The sequence below is a fragment of the Macrotis lagotis genome, chromosome X (genome assembly GCF_037893015.1).
Source record: "Macrotis lagotis isolate mMagLag1 chromosome X, bilby.v1.9.chrom.fasta, whole genome shotgun sequence".
NCBI classification, from domain to species: Eukaryota; Metazoa; Chordata; class Mammalia; order Peramelemorphia; family Peramelidae; genus Macrotis; species Macrotis lagotis.
In genome coordinates this window covers 125,173,761-125,196,372 of record NC_133666.1, presented here as the reverse complement: position 1 = coordinate 125,196,372, position 22,612 = coordinate 125,173,761, and the positions used below count along the sequence as shown (strand labels likewise).

Below are 22,612 nucleotides of genomic sequence, written 5' to 3'. Positions count from 1 at the left end.
TTGGTTTCATTGTACCTGCTGGAGAGGTTTTTCTTCTGGGATTCTAGGAGCTGATCCTTTCCCCAGCTCAGCTCTCAACTGCCAATATTAGGTTTCTTTTGAGTCTGTGGTAGGTTCTCTTTTCTGCTACCAGAGATCACACTCTTTGAAGATTTTCCTCCTTGAGCAACTACCTCTGGGTAGCCTTGTCTTTCTGGAGTCTGTTTGCTCCATCAACTCTGAAATTCTCTTGAACTGACAAATTCACAAGTCACTATTGGACACAATGATCAAAAGGGGAGAAAGAGGAAAAATCTCCTCACCTCCCGAAGGGCTCTTCTTTACAAAGCCCTCAGAAGCTTCCCAGACTCATGGGCTTAGTTATATGGCTAATTTGTTAGCTCAGCCAATTGTATCCTTCCCCCTTTTTCTCAATTAGAAAGGTTTCCATTCTTTGGAAAGAGACCACTGGATTTTAGAGTTAGTTTAACATCTTGCTACCAAGTTAAAACTTCATTATCTATGACTGACTAAATTCTGTGAGTAAATCACCTGAATTGGTGTGGGGGGAATCATATTCTGCCTTCTTTACACATTCATTCATTCATTCATTCATTTAGTGCTGATTGAAATCATGGGGATCTCTGAGGGAGACATAGAGAAAGAAGAAAAGAAGGCTGTAGAAATTCATTTATGGAATATCAGCATTTAAAGAACCTGAAGAGGATGATGAGCTTGCATAGGAGATAGGGAAGAAGCAGGTCCTGTATAGTAGTATAGTGTCACAGAAATTGAGCTCAATGAGACTAGCAATGAGGAGAGGGTGACTGGTCAACAGAGTCAAATACCACAGAGGAGTCGGCAACAAAGAAGACCGGGAAAAAGTGATAACCTGAATTTAGTAATGAGGTTATTGATGACTTTGAAGAATATGGAAGTATGTTTGTATAGTTTTGATACTTGGGATAGATGAGAAAGTAGAAGCATTGAGTATAAACCACTATTACTATTTAAAAAAATAAATTTGGGGAAAAGCCAAGATGGGGGAGTGGAGGCAGGAATTCCCAGAAGCTCTTCCCCAAACCACTTCAAATGCCTTAAGATTACGACTCACCAAATACTGTGGAACCCACAGAAAGACTGAGTGAAACAATTTTCTAGTCCAAGACAACTTGAAAGATCCAAAGGAAGGGTCTGTTGGAACAGGTCCCAGCGCAGTGTGGGGAGCAAACAAGCTCTGGCCATCAGGTTACAGCCCACAATTCCACCTAAATCCATGGGGGTCCATGGAGGTTTTCAGACCTATCAGCCCAGGGATTGTCAAGGATAACTTGGAAGGTCAGAGGGAAAACAATGCCAAAGTGAGTATGGAGCCCAGGCCAGTGCAACCCTCAGAGCAGCCCTGCCCTGGGAACCAGAAACAGGCTTGCAGAGTCATCCAGAAGCTGCTTCTGGAGTGCTCTGCCCATGCACAGTAAGGGGGTCAGGGGAGACTGCAGAGGTCTCTCCACTATCCCTGGGGCAGGAATCTGCTGAGTCCCTATTCCAGACTCTTATGTTGGGACATTTAGGTGAAGATATTCAGCAGGTAGTTAGAAATATGGTTCTAGACTCCTTCAATCTTCCCCAGGTGAGCATTGGAGGGGTGGGAAACAAGGATGACAAAGGCGACAAGTACTCCATCAAGATCCCCAAGTGCTCCATTTATTCACCAAAACACCAGTGACTAAATACCTTTCCAGTCTCTAATCCATTCCCACTCCCATGGCACTTAGCAAGACAAGACTTTGGTGTTCAAGGACACCAGGTGAAGATAATTCACAATACTCCTATACACAACAATTCCCAACAGGAATCTGTTACTTTGCCCATACTCAGATCCAGTTTGCAGTCTTGGGGTCCCATATTGCCACAGTAGAGAGAGGACCCTCCTCAGAGCTCCAGAGCAGAGGGGAGTGCCTGTGGTGATTTGTGGCCAGGGCACAGACTAGGAGAGCAGTCAGAGCCTCTCATAAGATCTTGAAGGAACTGAGGTACCTGGGGGGGTGTTCCCCACCCCAAACCCTCAAAAATTCAGGTCCTAGACCAGGAAAAATGGGTAAACAATGGAAGAAAAAGAATCTGACCATGGATAATTATTTTGGACCCATGAAGGATCAAAATACACACTCAGAAGATGACAAAGTCAAAGCTTCTGTATCCAAGGCCTCCAAGAAAAATAGGAGTTGGTTTCAGGCTTATGGAAGAGTTCAAAAAAAATTTTGAAAAGCAAGTAAGGAAAGTAGAGGAAAAACTAGAAAGAGAAACAAGAATGATGTAGGAAAATCATGAAAACCAGGTCAGCAGCTTGGTGAAAGAATTACAAAAAATACCGTAGAAAATAACATCTTGATAACCAGTTTAGTTCAAATGGAAAAAAAGTAGTCTAAAAAGTCAATTAAGAGAAGAATACCTTGAAACGCAGAATTGGCCAGAGGGAAAAGGAGATAAAAAAGAACTCTGAAAAAAAATAAATCCTTTAAATATAGAATGGAGCTAAGGGAAGCTGATGATTTTGTGAGTAATCAAGAAACAATAAAAAAAGAAAACCAAAAGAATGAAAAAAAATTAAATTAAAAAAATTAAAAGTATTTATTTTTTTATTTCTTCCCTACAGTCAATTAAGTAAGGTCTTCCATGACCTTGCTCCACCAATCAATCTTCTTTCTCATTCATTTTCCATCTCTTTCTCTGCTGGACCTGTCCCCTAAGTCTGACCTCAGACATTTAATAGCTGTGTGACCCTGGGCAAGTCATTTCATCCTGTTTGCATCAGTTTCCTCATCTGTAAAATGAGTTGGAGAAGAAAAAAACGAACTATCCATGTATCTTTGTCAAGAATATCTCAAGTCATTAAGAGTTAGATACATTGAACAACAACAACAAACTATTGATGTGAGGCAGTATAAGGAAGCATGTGAAACTAGAAAAAAAAGAGTAAATGTATAAAAAAAAGATTGCAATCAGAATGAGGAAGTTTAGAGTGGAGGAGCTTGTTCTATCTGTTGGTGCTCAGGAAGGCCCAAAGATTCATCACCATCTCCACCACCATCCCAAGAAAAAAATCCTATATAATGATTGGGACAGAAAGTTGTCCTCTAGGAATGGTCTTGAAAGTAAGGAGAGAGACAGTCTTACCTCTGGTACTAGTGTGTAGCAATGATAATGGCCTCCAATGCTTTCTGCAAAGTTCCTGGCAACAGCCTAAAATAATGGTGACAGAAGAAAGCTATTGTGAATCCTGAAAATAATAATAATAATAATAATAATAATAATAATAATAATAATAATAATAATATGAGGTTTATATCTCCTGGGTGGATCACTAAACCTGGAGTCAGGAAGATATGAGTTCAAAATCAGCCTCAGACACTTACTAGCTTTGGGCAAGTCACAACCTCTGTCTGCCTCACCTGTAAATTGGAGATAATAACACTCCCTCCTTTCCAGGTTGTAGTGAGGATCAACTAAAATATTTATAATGTATATGGAAAATCTTAAAGTGCTATATAAATGTTACTACTTCTAGTGTTGCTGTTGCTGCTGTTATTACCATTACCACTACCACTACTACTACACTACTATCACTACCACTATTACTACTAATTACTACTACTACTACTACTACTACTACTACTACTACTACTACCATTACTACCACCACCACCACTACTACCACTATTACTACTACTACTACTACTACTACTACTACTACTACTACTACTACTTATTCCCTGGAGTGCAAACAATTCCCTTCTTCATTAATCTAATTTCCATAAATTCATTGCTTTCCATTTAGCAGGAGTGAAATCTGAGAGTTTATAATCAAATTGACCTAAGAACCCAAGCCTCTTGACTGCTTCTCCAAGCCAGAGATTAAGTCCAGATCTCTAAATGACTATGACTTTAGCTGGTCCAATGGAAAACCCCCAAATGAGAAGCTTGTTACCATGCAGACACTTACCGGAGGCATGTGGTTGCTACAATTGTAAGTGACAGTCTGGAGGACCAGCTCCTTTCCCAGGGTGCACTGCAGAATGTAGTCTGATAGAATTTCTGGTGATTGATCTGGGCTGGGGCAAAGGACCCCAGTTTAAACACGACAGGTCAGAGTGAGACAATTCCAAAGTAAAGGAGTTACTACAAAATGGTATGTAAGATTACTTATGTTCTAGGGTCCTTAGATTCTTTTTTTTTTTAATTTTTAATTTTAAAATTTAATTTATTTAAGGTCATGAAGTTAAGTGACTTGCCCAAGGCCACACAGCTAGGTAAATATTAAGTGTCTGAGGCCAAATTTGAACTCAGGTCCTCTTGACTCCAGGGTTTGTGCTCTATCCACTGTGTCACCTAGCTGCCCCCTAGATTCTTTCTGAGAAAGGCACCTGACCTTCCTTGGCAGAGGGGTCTTTACCCACTTCTCTAATCCTCAATGTTGTCTTCTTTCTCTCCACATCTTTGGACAACAGTGTCTCAATGATCTTTTTCCCATCATTTTTCACTGGGAAGCTACCAGAAGTGTATGCATTTGAAAACCTAATCACAGGTTCCAATACCTGACAATCCCAATTATTCAGGAACCAGTTGAGTGTTTAGATTTAGGAATATCTTTTTTACATCCACTTTCTCCTCCTCTACTCAGAGATCTCTGTGGCAATATCTTAAAATATATAGGCTGGTGGGTCCAACATTCCAGGCATTAAAATAATTACATTATAAAGAGTATATAAAATAATTTCACATAGCATCATTCAGAGTTACTTCTCTAAAGAGATTCTCACAAAATATTTAATCCTGCCAATCTTGTTCCAAAACATTGTGTTCTTAGCTCAAAGATCCACGTGGCTTAGGCTCCAGGAATCCTCTGTACTTCAGACAAACTCCCTCTAATCCCATGGGAAAATCAGCATCAAAAAGAAAGCAGAAATGTATAGGCCAGAGCAAGGGTCAGAAAACTAGAAGGTTTTTTTGGTATTTCCAAGAAGGAAAAAATAGCAATGAGGATAGCCCAAAATAGGCATGATATAATTTAATTAAAACATGAACAGATCAGTTGATTAGGTTGATAAAGTCAGAGGCATGGGCTTTAACTCTTTTATAAGCTAATCCTGATACAGATAAATTGCATAATTAATAACCTCATCTCTGGTCATAGCAGACCTTGCCTAACCACTTTGTAAATGCATGCCACTAATTTCGAGGAGACATAGGTGAGAGTGTAGATTGTTTAGTGGGACCCTCCTTACTATTGGAAACTCAAAGCAAATTTTTTTTTTAGGTTTTTGCAAGGCAAATGGGGTTAAATGGCTTGCCCAAGGCCACACAGCTAGGTAATTATTAAGTGTCTGAGGTCACATTTGAACTCAGGTCCTCCTGACTCCAGGGCCGGTGCTCTATCCACTGTGCCACCTAGCTGCCCCTCAAAGCAAATATTCATCTGAGAGTGGACCAATAGCTCAATTTCCTATCTAAAAGATGGCATAATTTTCCAATAGTAGGACAAAATATCTTTTTAATTTGCCTCAAACTAAGGATGCATTCTTATATACATAGCCAACTGATCTTTTTTAAAGCTCAGTGGACACTGTATCTAATTGGGAAAAGGAACCTACCAGCTGCCTATGATGACTACTAAGGAATTCAACTCCTTCTTCATGAAGACTTTTTTCAGGCCTTGGAGTAAATTGCTTCCTCCACGGGGCTGTAGCATCTGTACCCATTCCTTGGCTTCCTGGAGTCTGAAGAGAGGACAAAACTGAGACCAAGATTCAAAGTCTTACTTAATCTCCTGGGAATTGTCCCCACTTTGGTCAACATGTGGAGTTATCTTTCTTTTCTTAAAATGTTTCCCAGTCTTTGCTGCTAACTTGATTCAGATTGGGAGCTCCCTTAAGAGCATACAATATAGGGGCAGCTAGGTGGTGTAGTGGATAGAGCACCGGCCCTGGAGTCAGGAGGACCTGAGTTCAAAGACAGCCTCAGACACTTAATAATTACCTAGATATGTGGCCTTGGGCAAGCCACAATCCCATTTGCCTTGCAAAAACCTTTGAAAAAAAGGAGCATACAATATGAACTAGCTTTGGATCTGTTGAGAGCCATGAGCTCTCATGAAGAGAAAAATGAAGAAAATGAACTTCATTCAGGTACTTGTGACTTGATTAGGATTAGATTGTCATTACAGTTTAGATGATGTAGAATCTCCTAGGATACAAAATCTGGTTTCCTTTAAGAGAGGATCAGGGAAAAAAGTTATGTGGAATGTCATCAGCAGCAGCATAAAAAAACCTATAAAGCTCCAAATATGGCATAGTGCTGTTCTATGTATGGCAGGAATGCTTAATCTTTTTTGTGTCCTGAATTCCTTGGGCTGTCTGGTGAAGCCTATAGGTCCCTTCTCAGGGGAATTTTTATTTTTTTAATAGTATTTTATTTTCCCCAATTAATGTAAAGGCAATTTTTAATATTCATTTTTTATTTTTATATTTCATTTTTCTAGTTACATGTAAAGATAGTTTTCAACATTCATTTTTTTGTAAGATTTTGAGTTCCAAATTTTTCTCCCATTCCCTTTCCTCACCTTTCCCCAAGACAGCAAGTAATCCAATATAGGTTATATATGATATTCGTTTTTTAAACATTGAGTTCAAAATTTTATCCATCCTTCTCTTACCTCCTACTCCAATAGAGTAAGCAAATTGATATACATTTACAAGCATATAAACATATTTTCATATTAGTCATCTTGTGAAAGAACAGACCAAAAGGAAAAAAGTGAAAAAAAAATTAAGAAAACAGAAAAATAGTATACTTTGCATTAGACTCTACATCTTTCTTTGGGCTTTGAATAGTATTTTTCATCATGAATCCTTTGGAATTGTCTTGTATCACTGTGAGTACTAAGTCATTCACAGGTTATAATCATTCAATATTGCTGTTCTCCTTGTCCTGCTCATTCCACTCAGCATCAGTTCATGTAAATATTTCCAAGTTTTCCTTATAGCACAATCACATTCCATCAAATCATATACTATAACTTATTCAGCCTTCCTCAATTAATAGGCATTCCCTTAATTTCCAAATTTTTGCCACCACAAATAGGTCCTTTCAATAACTAGTCAAAGGATATGAACAGGCAGTTTTCAGATGAAGAAATTAAAGTTATCTACGGTCACATGAAAAAATGCTCTAAATCATTATCGATTAGAGAAATGCATCAGATTGACCAATATGACAAAAATGGAAAATGACTGATGTTGAAGGGGATGTGGAAAAACTGGGACACTAATGAACTGTTGGTGGTGAACTAATCCAACCATTATGAAGAGCAATTTGGAACTATGTCCAAAGGGTTATGAAACTATGCACACCTTTTGATTCAGCAATACCACTACTAAGTCTATAAACCAAAGAGATCAGGAAAAAGAAGGAAAAGAACCACATGTATAAAAATATTTATAGTGGTTCTTTTCATAGAGGCGAAGAATTGGGCATTGAGGGGATGCCCATCAATTGGGTAATGTTTGAACAAATTGTTGCATATAAATATGATGCAATACTATTGTTCTGTTAGAAATCATGAACAGTGAATTTCAGAAAAACGTGGAAAGACGTACAGGAACTGATGCTGAGTGAAATGAACAGAACCAGGAGAAAACTATACATTAACAGCAACACTGTGTGATGATCAGCTATAATAGATTTAGCTCCTCTCAGTGGTTCAATTAACAAAGACAATTTTAAAAAACTTGTGATAGAACATGCCATCTATATCCAAAAGAAAAAAAAAGTGTGAATTCAGACCAAAACATACTATTTTCACTTTTAAAAATTTGTTTTCTTTCTTATGTCTTTGTTCTGATTCTTTTTTTCATAACATGATTAATATGGAAATATGTTTAACAGGATTGTATGTGTATAATCTATATCAGATTACTCTTTATGATGGAATGGGGGAGGGAAGAAAGGGAGATAGAAAAATATGGAACTCAAAATCTTACAAAAAATGGATATTGAAAACTACCTTTACATGTAATTGTAACAAAGTAAAGTAATTTTTTTTAAATGTAAAAGAATTCAAATATATCCCCCCTCTTTTTTAAATCTCTTTGGGATACAGACTAGTTGTAGTATTGCTGGTTGAAAGAGTATGTATAAGATTGTCCTTTGGGCAAGAAAAATTTTTTTATATGCATATAATAAAAATACATAAAATTACAAAGGAAGTCATTATGTTGTAATATCATTATCAAATTATGTTGCAATATAGTTATCAAAATATTTTTAAAAACTGTGCACACAGCCCTCCCTGAAATTTATCCAAGGACCCCTGTGGACACCTGTGCACCCTTAATTAAGAATATCTGATCTAAAGTCCCTTGGACTCTTAAAACTTTTAACATAAAGCAGATATCAACTCTGGTTGGGCTGGTTGGTTGGGGTTCTTTGTTTTCAAAGAGGACAAAATATGTCATCATTTTGTTTGAGTCCAGGTATAGTGTGTCTGATTGTGGCTGTCCAGATCACTCTGAGTTCAAAAGGCTCTACTACAGGTCAGTCACAAATGGTCCATAAGAACATTTGTAGTAGAGATGTCTCTACTTTTACTTTTGAGCTACTGCAATTATGCTTCACTCATAAAGCACAGTACCTTCTTTGATGTGAATATGCCATGCTAATCAGTCCTTTGCCAAGGTCCCCCCACATCATGCAATTGATTCTAGAGTTCAGAAGGACCCTGAGAGTGTCCCTGTATTACTTCTTCTGATCACCATGTGGTGATTGCCTTTGTCCTTGTATTACTTCTTCTGATTACCATGTGGTGCTTCCCTTATGTGAAGTCTCCATAAAATAGTCTTTTAGGTAAATAAACATTTGGTGTTCAAAATATGTGGCCACTCCATCAGATTTGTGCTCTCTGCAGTAGAATTTGAATACTTGGCATTCAAACTTTAGCTAGGGTAGTATGGATTGCATTTCAACATAGGGTGCAATCAATGTGTGGGTGCAACCAGGGTTTGGGACTAGAGGTACCAGGATTTTGTGCTCTCCAAATCTTAAGTGTGCCTTCACATGGAAAAGATTCCCTTCTATCTAAGGCAGGGGTTCTTAATTTGGAAACTGAACTTATCTTAAAAATATTTTGAGGGGCAGCTAGGTGGCTCAAGTAGATAGAATACTGGCCCTGGAGTCAGGAGAATCTGAGTTCAGATGTGACTCCAGACACTTAATACTTAATTGTGTGACATTGGGCAAGTCACTTTAACTCTATTGCCTTGCTAAAAAATAGTTTGAAAACTGCAGTTCAATATAATTGGCTTTCTTTGTAATCCAAAGTATTTTATTTTATGCATTTTAAAGCCTTCTTCTGAGAAGGGGCCCTGGATTCATCTAATCTGAAAAAAGGGTAAGATTTCTTGTTCTTTTTAGAAGACTGCACAGATAAAATTAATAGCATATCCTTTGCTTTCTCAAGGGGTGGAGGGAGGAGGAAGGGAATTTGGAAGTCAAATTTTTAAAAAATGAATGTTATATTTTAATAGGTAATTGGCTAATATTTAACAAAATAAATAAAGATATATTTTAAACAGATTTCTTGTTCTAAGGTTATGGTCCTTGGAATTTACTGTGGTTTCAGAAGTTCCTAGGTATGCCAGTCACTGTGGGGCTTTGGCTCCTAACTTTCTAACTCATGTCCTTCTTGCTCTCCATTCCCCCATGAGAACATTTGGATTGGTTTCAACCCTGAACCTTGGAAGGCCTCCCCATTTTGACTCAAACCACTTCCCTTAAGCATTCCCACCACCTTGCCTTCCTTAGTCCATCCTGTTCTGATTATTTTTAATGTCATCCTTTTGGAGACAGCACTTACCTGGACTTATTGACCTTTACTGGATTTGGCCAGAGGGCAAAGGGATAGGTGCCAAAGGAGAGAAGATACAAGTATTCTTTTTTGCTCAGCTGCTCATCTATAAGACTCTGCAGGACAAAAGGAAATAATAAAACTAAAGAGCAGTAGAGCTGGAAGAGACCTTAGAAGTTGTCTAGTCTTCCTTCCACCTACAGACAAGGAATAAAAAATACCCTTCTGGTTTGGCATAAAAGAAGATTTAATAAATGTTGACCGACTAACTTATTCATAGAATATTATTAGAGGTAGCTTCATAGAAGTCATCCTACCCAACATCCCATCACATGCTAGAATCTCATCCACAAAATCCCTAACCAAGGGATTTATCCAACCTTTGCTTGAATACCTCCACAATGGGAAATTCATTACCTCAAAAGGCAACTCATTCCATTTTTAGACAGATTTGTCAGGAAAATCTTCCTTCTCTTGAGCTAAAATCTGTTTTTCTGTAACTTCCACCAACTGGCCCTAGTTTTGCCCTCTGAAGCCAAATAGAATAAGCCTACTTGTGATAGAATGAATCTGGTTCAGTCTTAATCCATCTGGGATCTGTATCTTTTTTTTTAATGTGTGAAACTGAAACACTGAAAATTCATTGCTCCAGATTAGTCACTGTTAGAGAAAGAACATCATCTTCTTTTAAGCTGGGAGGATTCACAAAGGAAAAAAAAAGTAGGGTATCTAATGACATCAACCCTATCAGTGGACCCGTGTGGGTTTCCAGTGGGGTTCCTTTTAATTTATTTAAGTTGTAAGCAGATGACCATGATCCAGGTAAGAAATGCTTAAATTTGAGAGAAATATTCATTTCCTTTCCATTGTGTTTCCATGAGAGAGGATAGACAGAGCTAGGGTGCTGCTTCAAGTTGCCAGGGATTAATTTTTAGTCAAGGGTCAGCAGGGTTTTTTGTTTTACTTTGGTTTTTTTTGGCAAGCAGATTGTTCATGCCATCAACTCCACAGCCTGTATCTCCATTCACTCTATTTATTGTTGCAAAAATCTCTCCAACTTCCTCTGATGTATTTATTACTGTTTAAATCTGATCTGATTGCCCTCAGAGAAAAAGTGAATGAGAGGCAGAAAGGTGGAGTCCTTACAGGTGGGTCCCATAGTATCTTTGAGACAGTTGGGCTGGGCTTTTTCTAGAAACCATGTATATTATTTACAGACATACAGGAGCAAAAGTGGTCTGTCTGTCCCCAAGATGAGGCCTGCTTGGAATTTTTAGGAAACATTGAAAAAACTGTAAAGTGTATTAATTCTATTGTGTAACTGACTAGCAGTCATATATTAATTAGTAATAGAAATTGAGAGTACTAGACTTGGAGCCCAGAACACCTGAGTTTGAATCCTAATTCAGACACTTACTAGCTATGTGACCCTAGGAAAGTCAACTTTTCTGAGCCTGAGTTTCCTCATCCATAAAAGGTTGTGATAAAGTATCAAAGGAATAACATATGTAAAGTGCTTAACAAATTTTAAAGGGGGCTATATAAATGATAGTTATTTGTGTTAATATAAATACTAGCTATTATTATTATATAATCAGATTAATATAATCTGTACACTTAAGAGACTGATGATCACACAACCCACTATTGAAAACTTGGGAGGTTCTTATCAGGACGAGATCCTTTAATATTTGAATGGGTAGATTTTTTTTTTAATTTGAAGGAAAATGACACCAAGGAACCTTGATTCTCTCCTGCCAATTCAAAAGAAATAAAAGAACACTACCTGATACCATGTAGGTCTATGGTCAATGTCTTTGCACCCTATTTAAAATGAAATCCTTTAGGTATTGGAGTAAGTAAATTGTTAGTTTTTCTTTCTGAATATTCCTGGTTTAAAGGAAAATGCTATACCATACCACTAATACTGATTGATTGGATACTTTGGAGAAATGAATTTCAAACTTTGGATGACAAGATTCCAGAAATATGGTCACTCAAAGGAAACTGCCCTCCCTTATGCTGGTCTTTCATGCAGATATTAGAACATCTGGCTCTGGCATGTTGGATTAGCCTGGAAGCAGACCCCCCGCCAGGGTCTAGAAAATTGTGGGGATCTGGAGAGTTCCCCCTGAGAAAGCCTTGCAAGACCATTACGCTGAAGTACAAGACTAGGAGAAGCTGACCAAGGTGAAAAGTTTCTTATCTATTACTACCTCTTAGCATGGTAGCTCCCAACCAGATCAAGCATAATCCATTCTACCAATGGGAATGCAGAGCACATAATCTCCAGGTCACCTGACAGCAATTACTCTTCTTGCTTTCTGCTTCCATCTCAACTTTCATTCTCCCCTCAAATAATCTGATTTTCAGGAAGTCAAAAGTATCTACCCTTGAAGAAGTTGCAGCATGCCATATTCTGTAGAATCAGAGATTTAGAATTGAAAGGGACCTTAGAGGCTATTAAATCCAGCTCCCTGATTTTCAGATGAGGAAACTGAATAGAAGAGGTTAAGTGAATAGTGTCAGAGGCATAATTTGAACCCAGGTCTTTCTGACTCCAAGTCCAGTCCTCTACCCACTGGATTATATTGCCTGTCAAAAAATTCTACTGGGATAGGATGGTGGGTAGAGTGACAGGAATTAATATCCAATAGCTACATCTTAACTGAAGGCATGGTCACATGTTATTGGTTCACAATTCTTGGAGGAAACCACTTGAAATGAACTGAAATAGAGGTGGTATTACACCATGCAAGTGTGATTGAGGTGAGAACCTTAAAAAATTTTGCTGAAGTTACTGTTGCAAACACAATACATTTTTGTCTATTTTGACATCTTAGTGTTAATGAACCATTCCTGTTGAAAAACAAAACAAAATAAAACAAACAAAGAACAAAACACCAAAATCAGAAATCTCCCTTAGTGGATTTTTACAATTGAGCCTATTTTACAAATTTGATATTCAACTCCTGCTTCCCTAATTCCTGTCATGCAGAAAAAGACATAGAACAAATCATTTGATTCAGGACAGCAATCTCTTTTCCCTGCTGCCCTTTCCATATACTCATCCCTCTTCAGTTTAGCTGTAATGTTCAGTGCAAAGTGACCAAACCTTGATTCCGAGGCAAGAGACTCTGGGTTCTCTAATTCTAGCTCTGCCTCACAGACCACCTTAGGCAAGTTGCTTAACCTTTTTGCTTCAGTTCCCTGTTTGTAAAATGGTGTTTAACTAGATCAGGGATTCATAACCTAGGTTGCACAGACCTCTTAGAAGTTTGTGAACTTGCATGGATGGAAAAAAAATTGCATTTTTATTTTCACCAACCTTTGGTTTACCTGGTAAACCTATGCATTTTTTGTTTTTATAATTAGAATTGGTCCATAAGCTTCACTGCTCAAGGGATCTGGGACACAAAAAATTAGAAACCCCTGCTCTAGTTGGCCTTTAATAAGGTCCCTTCCAGCTCTAAATCTATGATGGTCAGTCTATGCCAGTACCTCCTTCTTTGGCAAATTGTTTAGAAACATTCCTTCATCCTTGATTTTTTTCCCCTTTCATCTCTTCATCCTTTCTCACCTTTTCCATTTTTTATTGCTTTTCTCCTGCTGCCTGACTTTAGGAGACCGCCTTCTGACTCCTAGTTGCCCATTCCTTCTTGAGATTCTTACTTGCTCTACCCTTTTCTCAGTCAACAATGTCTTCCTCTAATGCCTGGAACTGTTTTTTGACTTATCTGCCACTATCAAAATCCTTCTGTCCTTTCACACCTAGCAAAAAGTAATTCTCTCGGTCTTTTCTGGTTTATTGTGTTTACTCATCCCATTCTAATTTCCATGGGGGTTATTTGTGCAGATCTCTCAACTCCCACTAGATTGTAAGCTTTCTGAGGGTAGGGAATATTTTTGTTTAATCTTTGTGTCTCTCTGACCTTGCAAAGCCCCTCAAAAATAGTAGGTTCTTCCTGAATATTATTGACTTGAGAAAGACAGAATTATTTTCTTCCCTGCCTTATCCCCATCCCCCCTACCAAGGGCCACTTACCAGCAAGTCATGTTGAAAATCTTGCTTTTGAAGGTTACAGCTAATGTTTGAAACATCCACCAGGACTCCAACTTTAGTTCCCTTTAGGAAGCCAAACATCTAAAGGTAAAAATGTTTGATGAATCAGTGGTACCTTACACAGAAATATGCCAAAAATCTTGGTGTAATTTTAAACTATTAAAGCTGGATCAGCACTAAGACTTTAAAATCGCATGGGCTCTGGTTTTGATTGACTCCTTTTAAAAAAACCTGTGAGAATGTTCAAGTTTGGTCCATTCTCAGTGTCTGAAAAACACTACTGAGGTATAAAAATATTGTTGAAGAACTCAATCAGAGCAGAACTGGAGGTCTTTCCCTCAGAAAGCTACAGAGAGAGAGAGGTCACAATTGATTGAGACATAAAAAACTCCTCTCCTAAAGCCACAAATGAGTGACTGAGGTAATTTCCCATAAGCCAAGTTATGCTAATGTGGACCCTCTCATTCTAGCCCTGCCTTCCTTAGAGCAGAAATGCTGGCATATGATGAGAGTTTGTAGAGCTATTTCGGGAGAAAAAACAAAAACTATGGAACCCCAGGGGATGCTTTGTTGGCTTCATGTCACTCTTAGTTTCAAGGCTCTGCTAAAGAGAAATGTCCCTGTCTTGTTGGATGTCATCTAATCTCAAACTCTGGGCTTGTTAGGGTGGTCTAGATGTCCAGGTTACATTGTATAGTCATTTGTCCCTTTGCTCAGATAAAACTTTATGCAGTAAGATTAATTAAGGCATTATGACTCACATTTCTAATAGTGATTTATACTTTGCCAAGCAATTTCCTCACAACATTGTAAGCTAGGGTATTGTAACTGAAGTTTTGTGAGATCAAGGGACTTACCCAAAAAGCTGGGATCTGAACCCAGGTCTAAACAAATATAACCCAACCTTCATTTTGCAGGGGAGGAAACAGATCCATAGTGTTTTGTTTTTTAATTTTAAGGCAATGGGGTTAAGTGTCTTGCCCAAGGCCACACAGCTAGGTAATTATTAAGTGTCTGAGGCCATATTTGAACTCAGATCTTCCTGACTCCAGAGCCAGTGCCCTATCCGCTGAGCCACCTAGCCACCCCTGCCAATAGCTTTTATAGAGATATTGACGTACTACTATTGGATAAATTGTTTCTAGGTCATCAATTTCTTTCATCCTTCTATGTTTTCCTTGTCTCTCTTACCATGGAAATCCAAAGGGTCTGTAATATAGCCAGTGATGCATTTGATTAAGGCAGCTAGATGGTACAATGGATGAAATACTAGACATAGAGCCAGGAAGATCTGAGTTATAATCCAATCTCAGTCACTTTCTAAACTGTGACTCTGGGCAAGTCATTTAACTTTTTTTTAGCCTCAGTTTCCTCATTTGTAAAATTAGGATAATAAATAGCCTCTACCTCCTAGGGTTGTTGTGAGGATCAGCTGAGATGATATTCCTTTAAATTATATCATAGACTGTATCCAGGAAGAAATTGGACTTCAACTTTAATAGGTAACCAGTGCCTTAATCTCTGTGAGTGGGGATGGGAAATTTTTTTTAAAGATTTTATTTGAGTTTCGAGTTTTACAATTTTTCTCCCAATCTTACTTCCCTTACTTCCCACCCCCAATCCCCCATGGGATGGGAAATTTTGATGTCAGCTTGAGAATTAGAGAAACAGGTATATTCATAAATTTCTGGTGAAAGTGCAGATTAGCAGAACTTTTTTTCTGTGTGTGGTATGAATATGAAGAGTCATACAATCTAAATTATGTATAACATGAAAATTTGGTATAATAATCTCATTATTGGGAATATTCTCAACCCCTGGAATATACAAAAAAGTGTATTTTTTATCACCTACTCTGCTTATCTTTTGCTCCACTATCATTATTACTGCCTCTGCTGCCCCCCCCCCCCCATCTGGTCTCCAGGATAAACTCATTGTCAGAAAACTCATCATCATGAAGATTGCTTCAACTTTGGTACTCAACACTTCATTAGTGCCACCAGTTGTTTCTAACCCTTTGATCAGAGGGTTGGAGAGTAGAGCAAAAATTCTTCCCAAAGCCTCCCTTTAAAGAAAGCCTGGAAGCTCAGTCCAATCTTTATTTCCCACTAGGTAGACTCCATGCCACTATCATGCCTCAGTGGCAGTGTGGACCTTCTGTCCCATGCCTCCATTTGATTTGTTTTGTGTGTTGTCTTCCCCTATTAAGGAAAAGACAAGAACACTATCTATTTTTCTTATTTGTATCTCCAGTGAAAGATATTAAATAAATTTTTATTGTGTTGTAATGTGTCATAATAAAATTTTTTTACTGAAGGTGTGACCTTAGACAAGTCACGTATCCTTCTGGATCTTAGTCAAACAAAAACATGGTATATTAATGTAGTGCATAAAAGTGTGGCTGGGAGTGGGGCGGCTAGATGGCTCAGTGGATAGAGCACCTGACCTGGAGTCAGGAGTACCTGAGTTCAAATTTGGCCTCAGACACTTAATAATTACCTAGCTGTGTGGCCTTGGGCAAGCCACTTAACCCCATTTGCCTTGCAAAATCCTAAAAAAAAAGTCTGGCTGGGCATATGATAAGTGTAAGGCACAACAGGTGGATGTCCCAAGTGCTTCTTCTATGTCTTCCAACATGAGGAGAAATCAAGGAATGCACTCAGCATGCTGTGGGTGAACCCCACCCTGAGGTGAATTTAAGGGAGGACATGGAAGGATTCACTCAGGGGCAAAAATGGATGCTATCTACACTATTGGAAGGAAGATACAAATTTATAAAAATCATAGATCTATTTGATGATATGAATATAAAGGTATATATGAATATTAAATGAGGAACATAAAAAATAAATTTATTGATATGAAATAGTGAAAAATAGTGAAAAGAGAATCATTAAACACCTAAAAGTAAAGTTTATTCAGAAATAGAGAACAAGGATACTGAGGGGTAAAAAAGTTATTTTTAATGTTCTTAGTTATGTTGGTAGACATATATGTACATATATTAGTTTGTTATTGTTTAAAGTCTATATTTAGTATAAATAGTTAATAAACATTAAATATACATTATTTTAAAATTTATAAAAGGCTTAGAAAAGTTGAGAGTTCAAGAAAGAAGTTGCATTTTTTTAGGAAACGGATGATAATGATTTGCTATTATTAGAATCATGAATTTTATATTTAATATTAAAATAGTAATACAAAGAAAAATACTTTATGGCTACAGGGTAGTTTATGTTGTATCCTCACATCAATCTCTTTGAATATGAAATATTATTTATGTCCATAAGTTCAGGGAAGTTAAATGACTTATTTATCCAACACATCACTAATAAGTGTCACATTAGAATCTAGGACCTCTAATTTTAAGTCCATTTTGAATATGACCCTGAAAAGAAAAGATGAAAATAAGGGATAACAGACTATCAGCCCAGGAGTTAGGAGGACCTAAGTTCAAATTGGCCTCAGACACTTATTAGTTGTGTGACCCCAAGAAAGCAAGTACTTAACCCCAATTACTTCCAAAGAAAGAAAGAAAAAAAAAGAGAAGAGAATCACAGGGCAAAGAGCACATTTTTATTTTTGTACCTTCCTGCTGCCTTCCATGAGCCACTGAATTCTTTGCTGATAGGTTTCAATAGCTCTGACAAAACACAAGCAAATTAGTGAATAATCTTGCTGTTGATTTTAATTATAAGTCACACTTTTAAATTTTTCAAAGTTGTTTTTTTCACATCTATGTCACATTTGATCTTAAGAACATAACATCATATTACTCCTACTTTATAGTCAAAAAGGCTCAACCAGGTCAATGGAAGAATCAGAACTTGTACTCATACCTTCTGATTTCTCCTTTAGGACTCTTTTTACTTTCTCCCTGACCCTATTCCTCATAGTTACTTTGCTTTAATGGGCAATACCCCTGCTCTGATGTGTTATCTTGAAGGTCCTAGTTATCTTCAAAAATGGGATATACTATTTCAATTAATGATTCAAAATACTTTTTCAAGGACACTTTTAAGTCATCTTTGACTCTTCTCTCTCCTCCTTACAGACACAGTCACAGTATGCTCAGGTTCTCCTTCAAAATGTTTTGGGCCCATCATTTCCTCTTTATTTCTGCCATTCACATACCAGGTCAAGCCTTCATTATCACTTCAAGCCTATCTTACTGTTTTGGTTGAATGGTCCAGTCTCTTCTGTCTTGTGCCCATGGTGTACATGGTTGAGAGAGTACATTTTTCTAAAACACTACTCTCATCATGTAATTCTCCCATTCAAAATTTTTCAGTGGTTTTCTCACTAGCTGTAGGACAAGGCCCCAATTCCTTAGCTTGGCAATCAGGGACCCCACAGTTTGGCTCTGCCTTCACTATTTTTGCCTTCTACCAATTTTCCATATGAATAATCAATCTGCTTCTATAGCAGATTGTTTCACTATCTATGGAACAGACCAAGACTTTACCTATGAATTTGTTTCTCCCACCCAGAATGCTCTCCCTCTTCATCTCTCACTTATTAAGGCCCTGCGGATCATAGGATCTAAGGGACCTCTGAGGCCAACTAGTCCAACCCTATCATTTTCCACAACAAGCAACAATTCAGACTCCAGAGCTCTTTACAAGTTTCCCTGTCTTGTCTAATCAAGTCTTTTATCTCACATCTCTCCCCTTCCTTCCCCTTCCTGCTCTTTCGTTACCCCTTCCTCTCAATGAGATTACAAACCCATTGAGGACAGGAGCATTGTCTCATATCCACAGCCCCTTAAGTGGTTTGGAATGCAGTAGGACTAGTAAATTTATAGAGTGCTGACTCCTTGAGATCCGGGATTACTATCTTTTGTCTAATTTTTTTAAACCCTAGTCTGGCACATGATGGGTGTTCTATTGGTAGGTGCTGACTGAATGAACTAAATAGTACAAATCCTTCGAATTAGTAAATGATCCAAGTTGAGTCACTAAAAACAAGCAAAAACTGCTTGGGCAAGGAGTCCAGAAAGAAAGAATTCTAGCAAATTTATTCTAGCCTAAGACCTCATGGAAAGGTGTAGCATTTAAAATATTATCTAAATGAAAAGTTATACTTGCTTCCTAGCTACTTTCTCTACTTACTCAGAGAGTCTTGATTCAAAGAGGTTGATCACCTTGATTGGCAAGTGGAGTTTTTGCATGATACTGTTCTTGGTCCTAAAGGGGGAATGTGTCACCATGAGCTGTTGTGCTTCCCTGGGGAAGGTGGAGGGATGAAGATGGGGATTAGATATGGCTGAAGGGAAGGTTATTTTTTTAAATTTCAGACTTACAGAACAGCTGTGCCCTGGCTGATCAGATCCACCAAAGTAAGCTTCTGGTATGTTAAACTGTGGGTATCAAACCATTCTTCCCAGTTTTTCTTAGGCTGGACCTGGGGGTCTTTTTCATGTCCTTTCTGAAAGATGGAAGCCAGAGATAAATGAGCAGTTAAAGGAGAAGGTGAGAGGAGAGGGGCTTCCTAGTTTCCTTTGCACCAATTCCCAGGTGCTGCTCACCCTGTTTAGATTCAAGTCCAGAAAAAAACATTCACAGTCACTCACAGGGATACAGGTAGGTGTTTGCAGAGGTGATGATGTTTGTCTTTTGTTTTCTTTTTAAATTTTCTGTCGTTAGTTCTTGAAGAAGATTCATGATATGCAAGTGAATTGGATTTGAGTGAGGGGGTGCTGTGAAGTCACAAGCCTCACTTTCTCCTTCAGAGGCATCTGGGTCTAGTGGCCAGATATGAGTCAGGAACCTGGAGAGGGCCCTGGATGCAGTGGGAGACCTTGGTCTATTTGAGCTAAGGTCTCAGTTTGATTGAGGCAACATCCATTCAGTGATTTAAGGCTAGGTAAAAAGAGATGAGGCAAAGAGACCAACCATGACCATTGTTTACCTAATCAGAAAAAAAAACTTGGGAAGACCAAACCCTCAAAAATTTGTGTGTCCTGGATCAATTCCATGAGCCTTTCCACTTGTCTCAGTATTAACATCTGTTCTCTGTGTTGTCAGTTACTTTTTCTTATGTCTATGTTCTTTCCTCTTAGTTAAGACTATGAGGTCCCAGAAGGTAAGCTACCCTTTTTTATTTTAATTTGTAACCAAAAAGTATCTAACACAATGCTGTGCATATAGTAGATGTACAGCACCTATAAATGTTTGCTAGTTCTTTGAAAAACAATGTTACTTCTCTGATAATACCCAAAACTAACTAAAACATTCCAGATATTAGTTGGTCAACATTTTTGCGTCTACAAATTGCACAGGATGGGAAAGAAAGAGTTGACAGGATTTCCATGCTCAAGGAGTTTTAAGCAATCTTTGGCATTCTAATTCAATTCTTATTAAGCCCCCTGCTAGGAATTAGGGATCTTTAAATAGTAATGGATCTTTGATCTCATCAGTTTGGAAGTTCCCTCCAATAATGAACATCCCAATCCAGTTAGGCCTAACTATCCTGTGCTATTCTTGCCCAAGATTGTCATCAAGTTTTCCACAAGGGGTTTTACTAAAGAGACCCTTCTTGCTTTCTCCTGTTATAACAGTTCCCAGGGAGTCACTTTTTCATCTCATTTAACTCCTTAATGTTGTTTTTTTATTCCCATTCTTCGAGGTTCCTCGTTAGTTTTGTGTCATAGCCTGCCCACACTCATCATGTTCCTTTCCATTGTCCTTTGTGTGATATTGATTTTTAAAATTCTTTGGAAACTGTTGTAACCCATGTCTAATTGCCATATGGCACCACATATAGGATGCTTATATTTTTAAAATGAGTCTGTTTTCATGGGAAGCTTGGATCATTAAAAGAGATTTTCAATTTCCCAAAGGCAATCCCAACATGTTATCCATCTGTACTGTATGTCCCAGGTACACAAAATGATAGATAAACTATTAAGTTGTCCATCCAAATGTAGGTTGTAATTTAGGTGATGTATTTTTGCCATCCACTTGGTCTTTCATATGAAAGTTTACCTTCTTTTTTTTTTGCAAGGCAAATGGGGTTAAAGTAGCTTGCCCAAGGCCACACAATTAGGTAATTATTAAGTGTCTGAGGCTGAATTTGAACTCAGGTACTCCTGACTCCAGGGCTGGTGCTCTATCTGCTGTGCCACTTAGCCACCCTGAAAGCTTACCTTTTTTGACTTGTTACTGACCACTCTGATCCAGAGAGACCCAGCAGTTCCAGGGCTTGATGTAACAAACACAGTGTTATCCACAAACAGGAGCACCTGGAGGATCTTACCATCAACAGGGAATCCCTTTCCAATTTGGAGTCTGTCTTGGATCTCCTTCACTATAGTGGAAAGCAGTTATGGGTAAGCATACATCTATCTGCCTTATGATACCTATGAGCTGAGTTTCATTTAACAGGATGATTTCTGTTGTTGGGGCAGTTAGGTAGTAAGGAAGAACTGGGTTCAAATTTGCCTTCAGATATTTACTAGCTATGGTGACCCTGAGCAAATTACCTAACTCTATTGGCCTCAATTTTCTCATCTGTAAAATGAACTGTAGAAGGAAATGGCAAATTCCACCAATATCTTTGCCATGAAAATCTCAAATGAGGTTATGAAGAGACTAAAACAACTGAGCAATAAATAATAAAATTTCTGTTGGTATATTTTCCAAGAAACCAGCTGTAGCAATAAGACAAGAAAAAAGAAATTAAAGGGATAAAAACAGGCAATGAGGATGGAAAATGATTACTCTTTGTAGATATGATGGTATTCTTAGGGAGTATTTAAGGATATACACACATCTCTGGTGTGAGGATTTCCAAGTTCTTTTCAGGGATGCTTTCCACCTTTGATATCCACCTGAGCCACCCATCTCTCATCTATGGTTCCAAGAAGCTGTTAGAGGGGCTATACTCCAGTAAACTGTTTCGGCAGATGGGCTAAACCAGATTAAGGATAACTGAGGGTGAAGCCTTCCACTAGTAGAATGGGCAGATGAGTTCAATTTGTTCCAATGGTCATGAAGGCAGCTGAAGCAAACACTGTGGAGTGTTTAGTACTTGGTAAGACATCACAGATGCCAAGGTCATCCACTACATCTAAAGCCATCACCAGTTGTTTTGACTCTGTCTTGCCACTGGACAATGATGACTTTGGAAGAGACAGTGAGGTCAACAACTTTGTGCAAACCTGCCTCTCTTAGATTCAATTTATGCTTGAATCAAAAGACATAACCCATATCACTGTACCACAAAATCCAATAGACCTGAAAGACAACCAGCTCTTGTTGCAAGAGAACTCAGCAGGTATCATCATATCCAAATAGCAGCCCTGAGTGAAAAAAAGGTTGGCAAATGAAGGTCAGCTTACTGAAGTAGGAGCTAGATACATGTTTTTTCTGGAGTGGTCCCAGTGAAAGGGGTAGGTTTTGCAATCAAAATTAGTCTAGTCAACATTCTTGAATGCCTATGAAAAGGAGTGAATAACAGACTCATGACAATGAGATTGCCATTTCCAGGAAACACCATGCCACTGTCATCAGGGCCTGTGCTCTCACCATGATGAACACTGATGAAGTCAAAGAAAAATTTTATGAAGATCTGGAGACTCTAATCATCAATGTACCAAAAGAGAACAAGCTTATAATTCTGGGTGACTTTAATGCTAGAATAGGCTCAGATTACCAGACATGGCAGGG

General features: G+C 38.1%; 1 protein-coding gene across 6 annotated transcripts in view; it reads right to left on the bottom strand.

Moving 5' to 3' along the window:
* Positions 1 to 22,612, bottom strand: part of VWA3A (von Willebrand factor A domain containing 3A) — an 85,454-nt gene that overhangs the window by 41,852 nt on the left and 20,990 nt on the right. For 5 of the 6 annotated variants that reach the window (XM_074200593.1, XM_074200592.1, XM_074200598.1 and 2 more), the window contains 8 exons: positions 19,246 to 19,370; positions 19,055 to 19,129; positions 17,532 to 17,586; positions 13,926 to 14,024; positions 9,890 to 9,996; positions 5,631 to 5,756; positions 3,983 to 4,091; positions 3,157 to 3,222 (listed from right to left, as the gene is read on the bottom strand). In XM_074200593.1, the coding sequence (XP_074056694.1) occupies positions 3,157 to 3,222; positions 3,983 to 4,091; positions 5,631 to 5,756; positions 9,890 to 9,996; positions 13,926 to 14,024; positions 17,532 to 17,586; positions 19,055 to 19,129; positions 19,246 to 19,370 (762 nt within the window). The remainder of the gene's footprint in view (positions 1 to 3,156; positions 3,223 to 3,982; positions 4,092 to 5,630; positions 5,757 to 9,889; positions 9,997 to 13,925; positions 14,025 to 17,531; positions 17,587 to 19,054; positions 19,130 to 19,245; positions 19,371 to 22,612) is intronic. The other variant, XM_074200594.1, reaches the window with a different exon arrangement.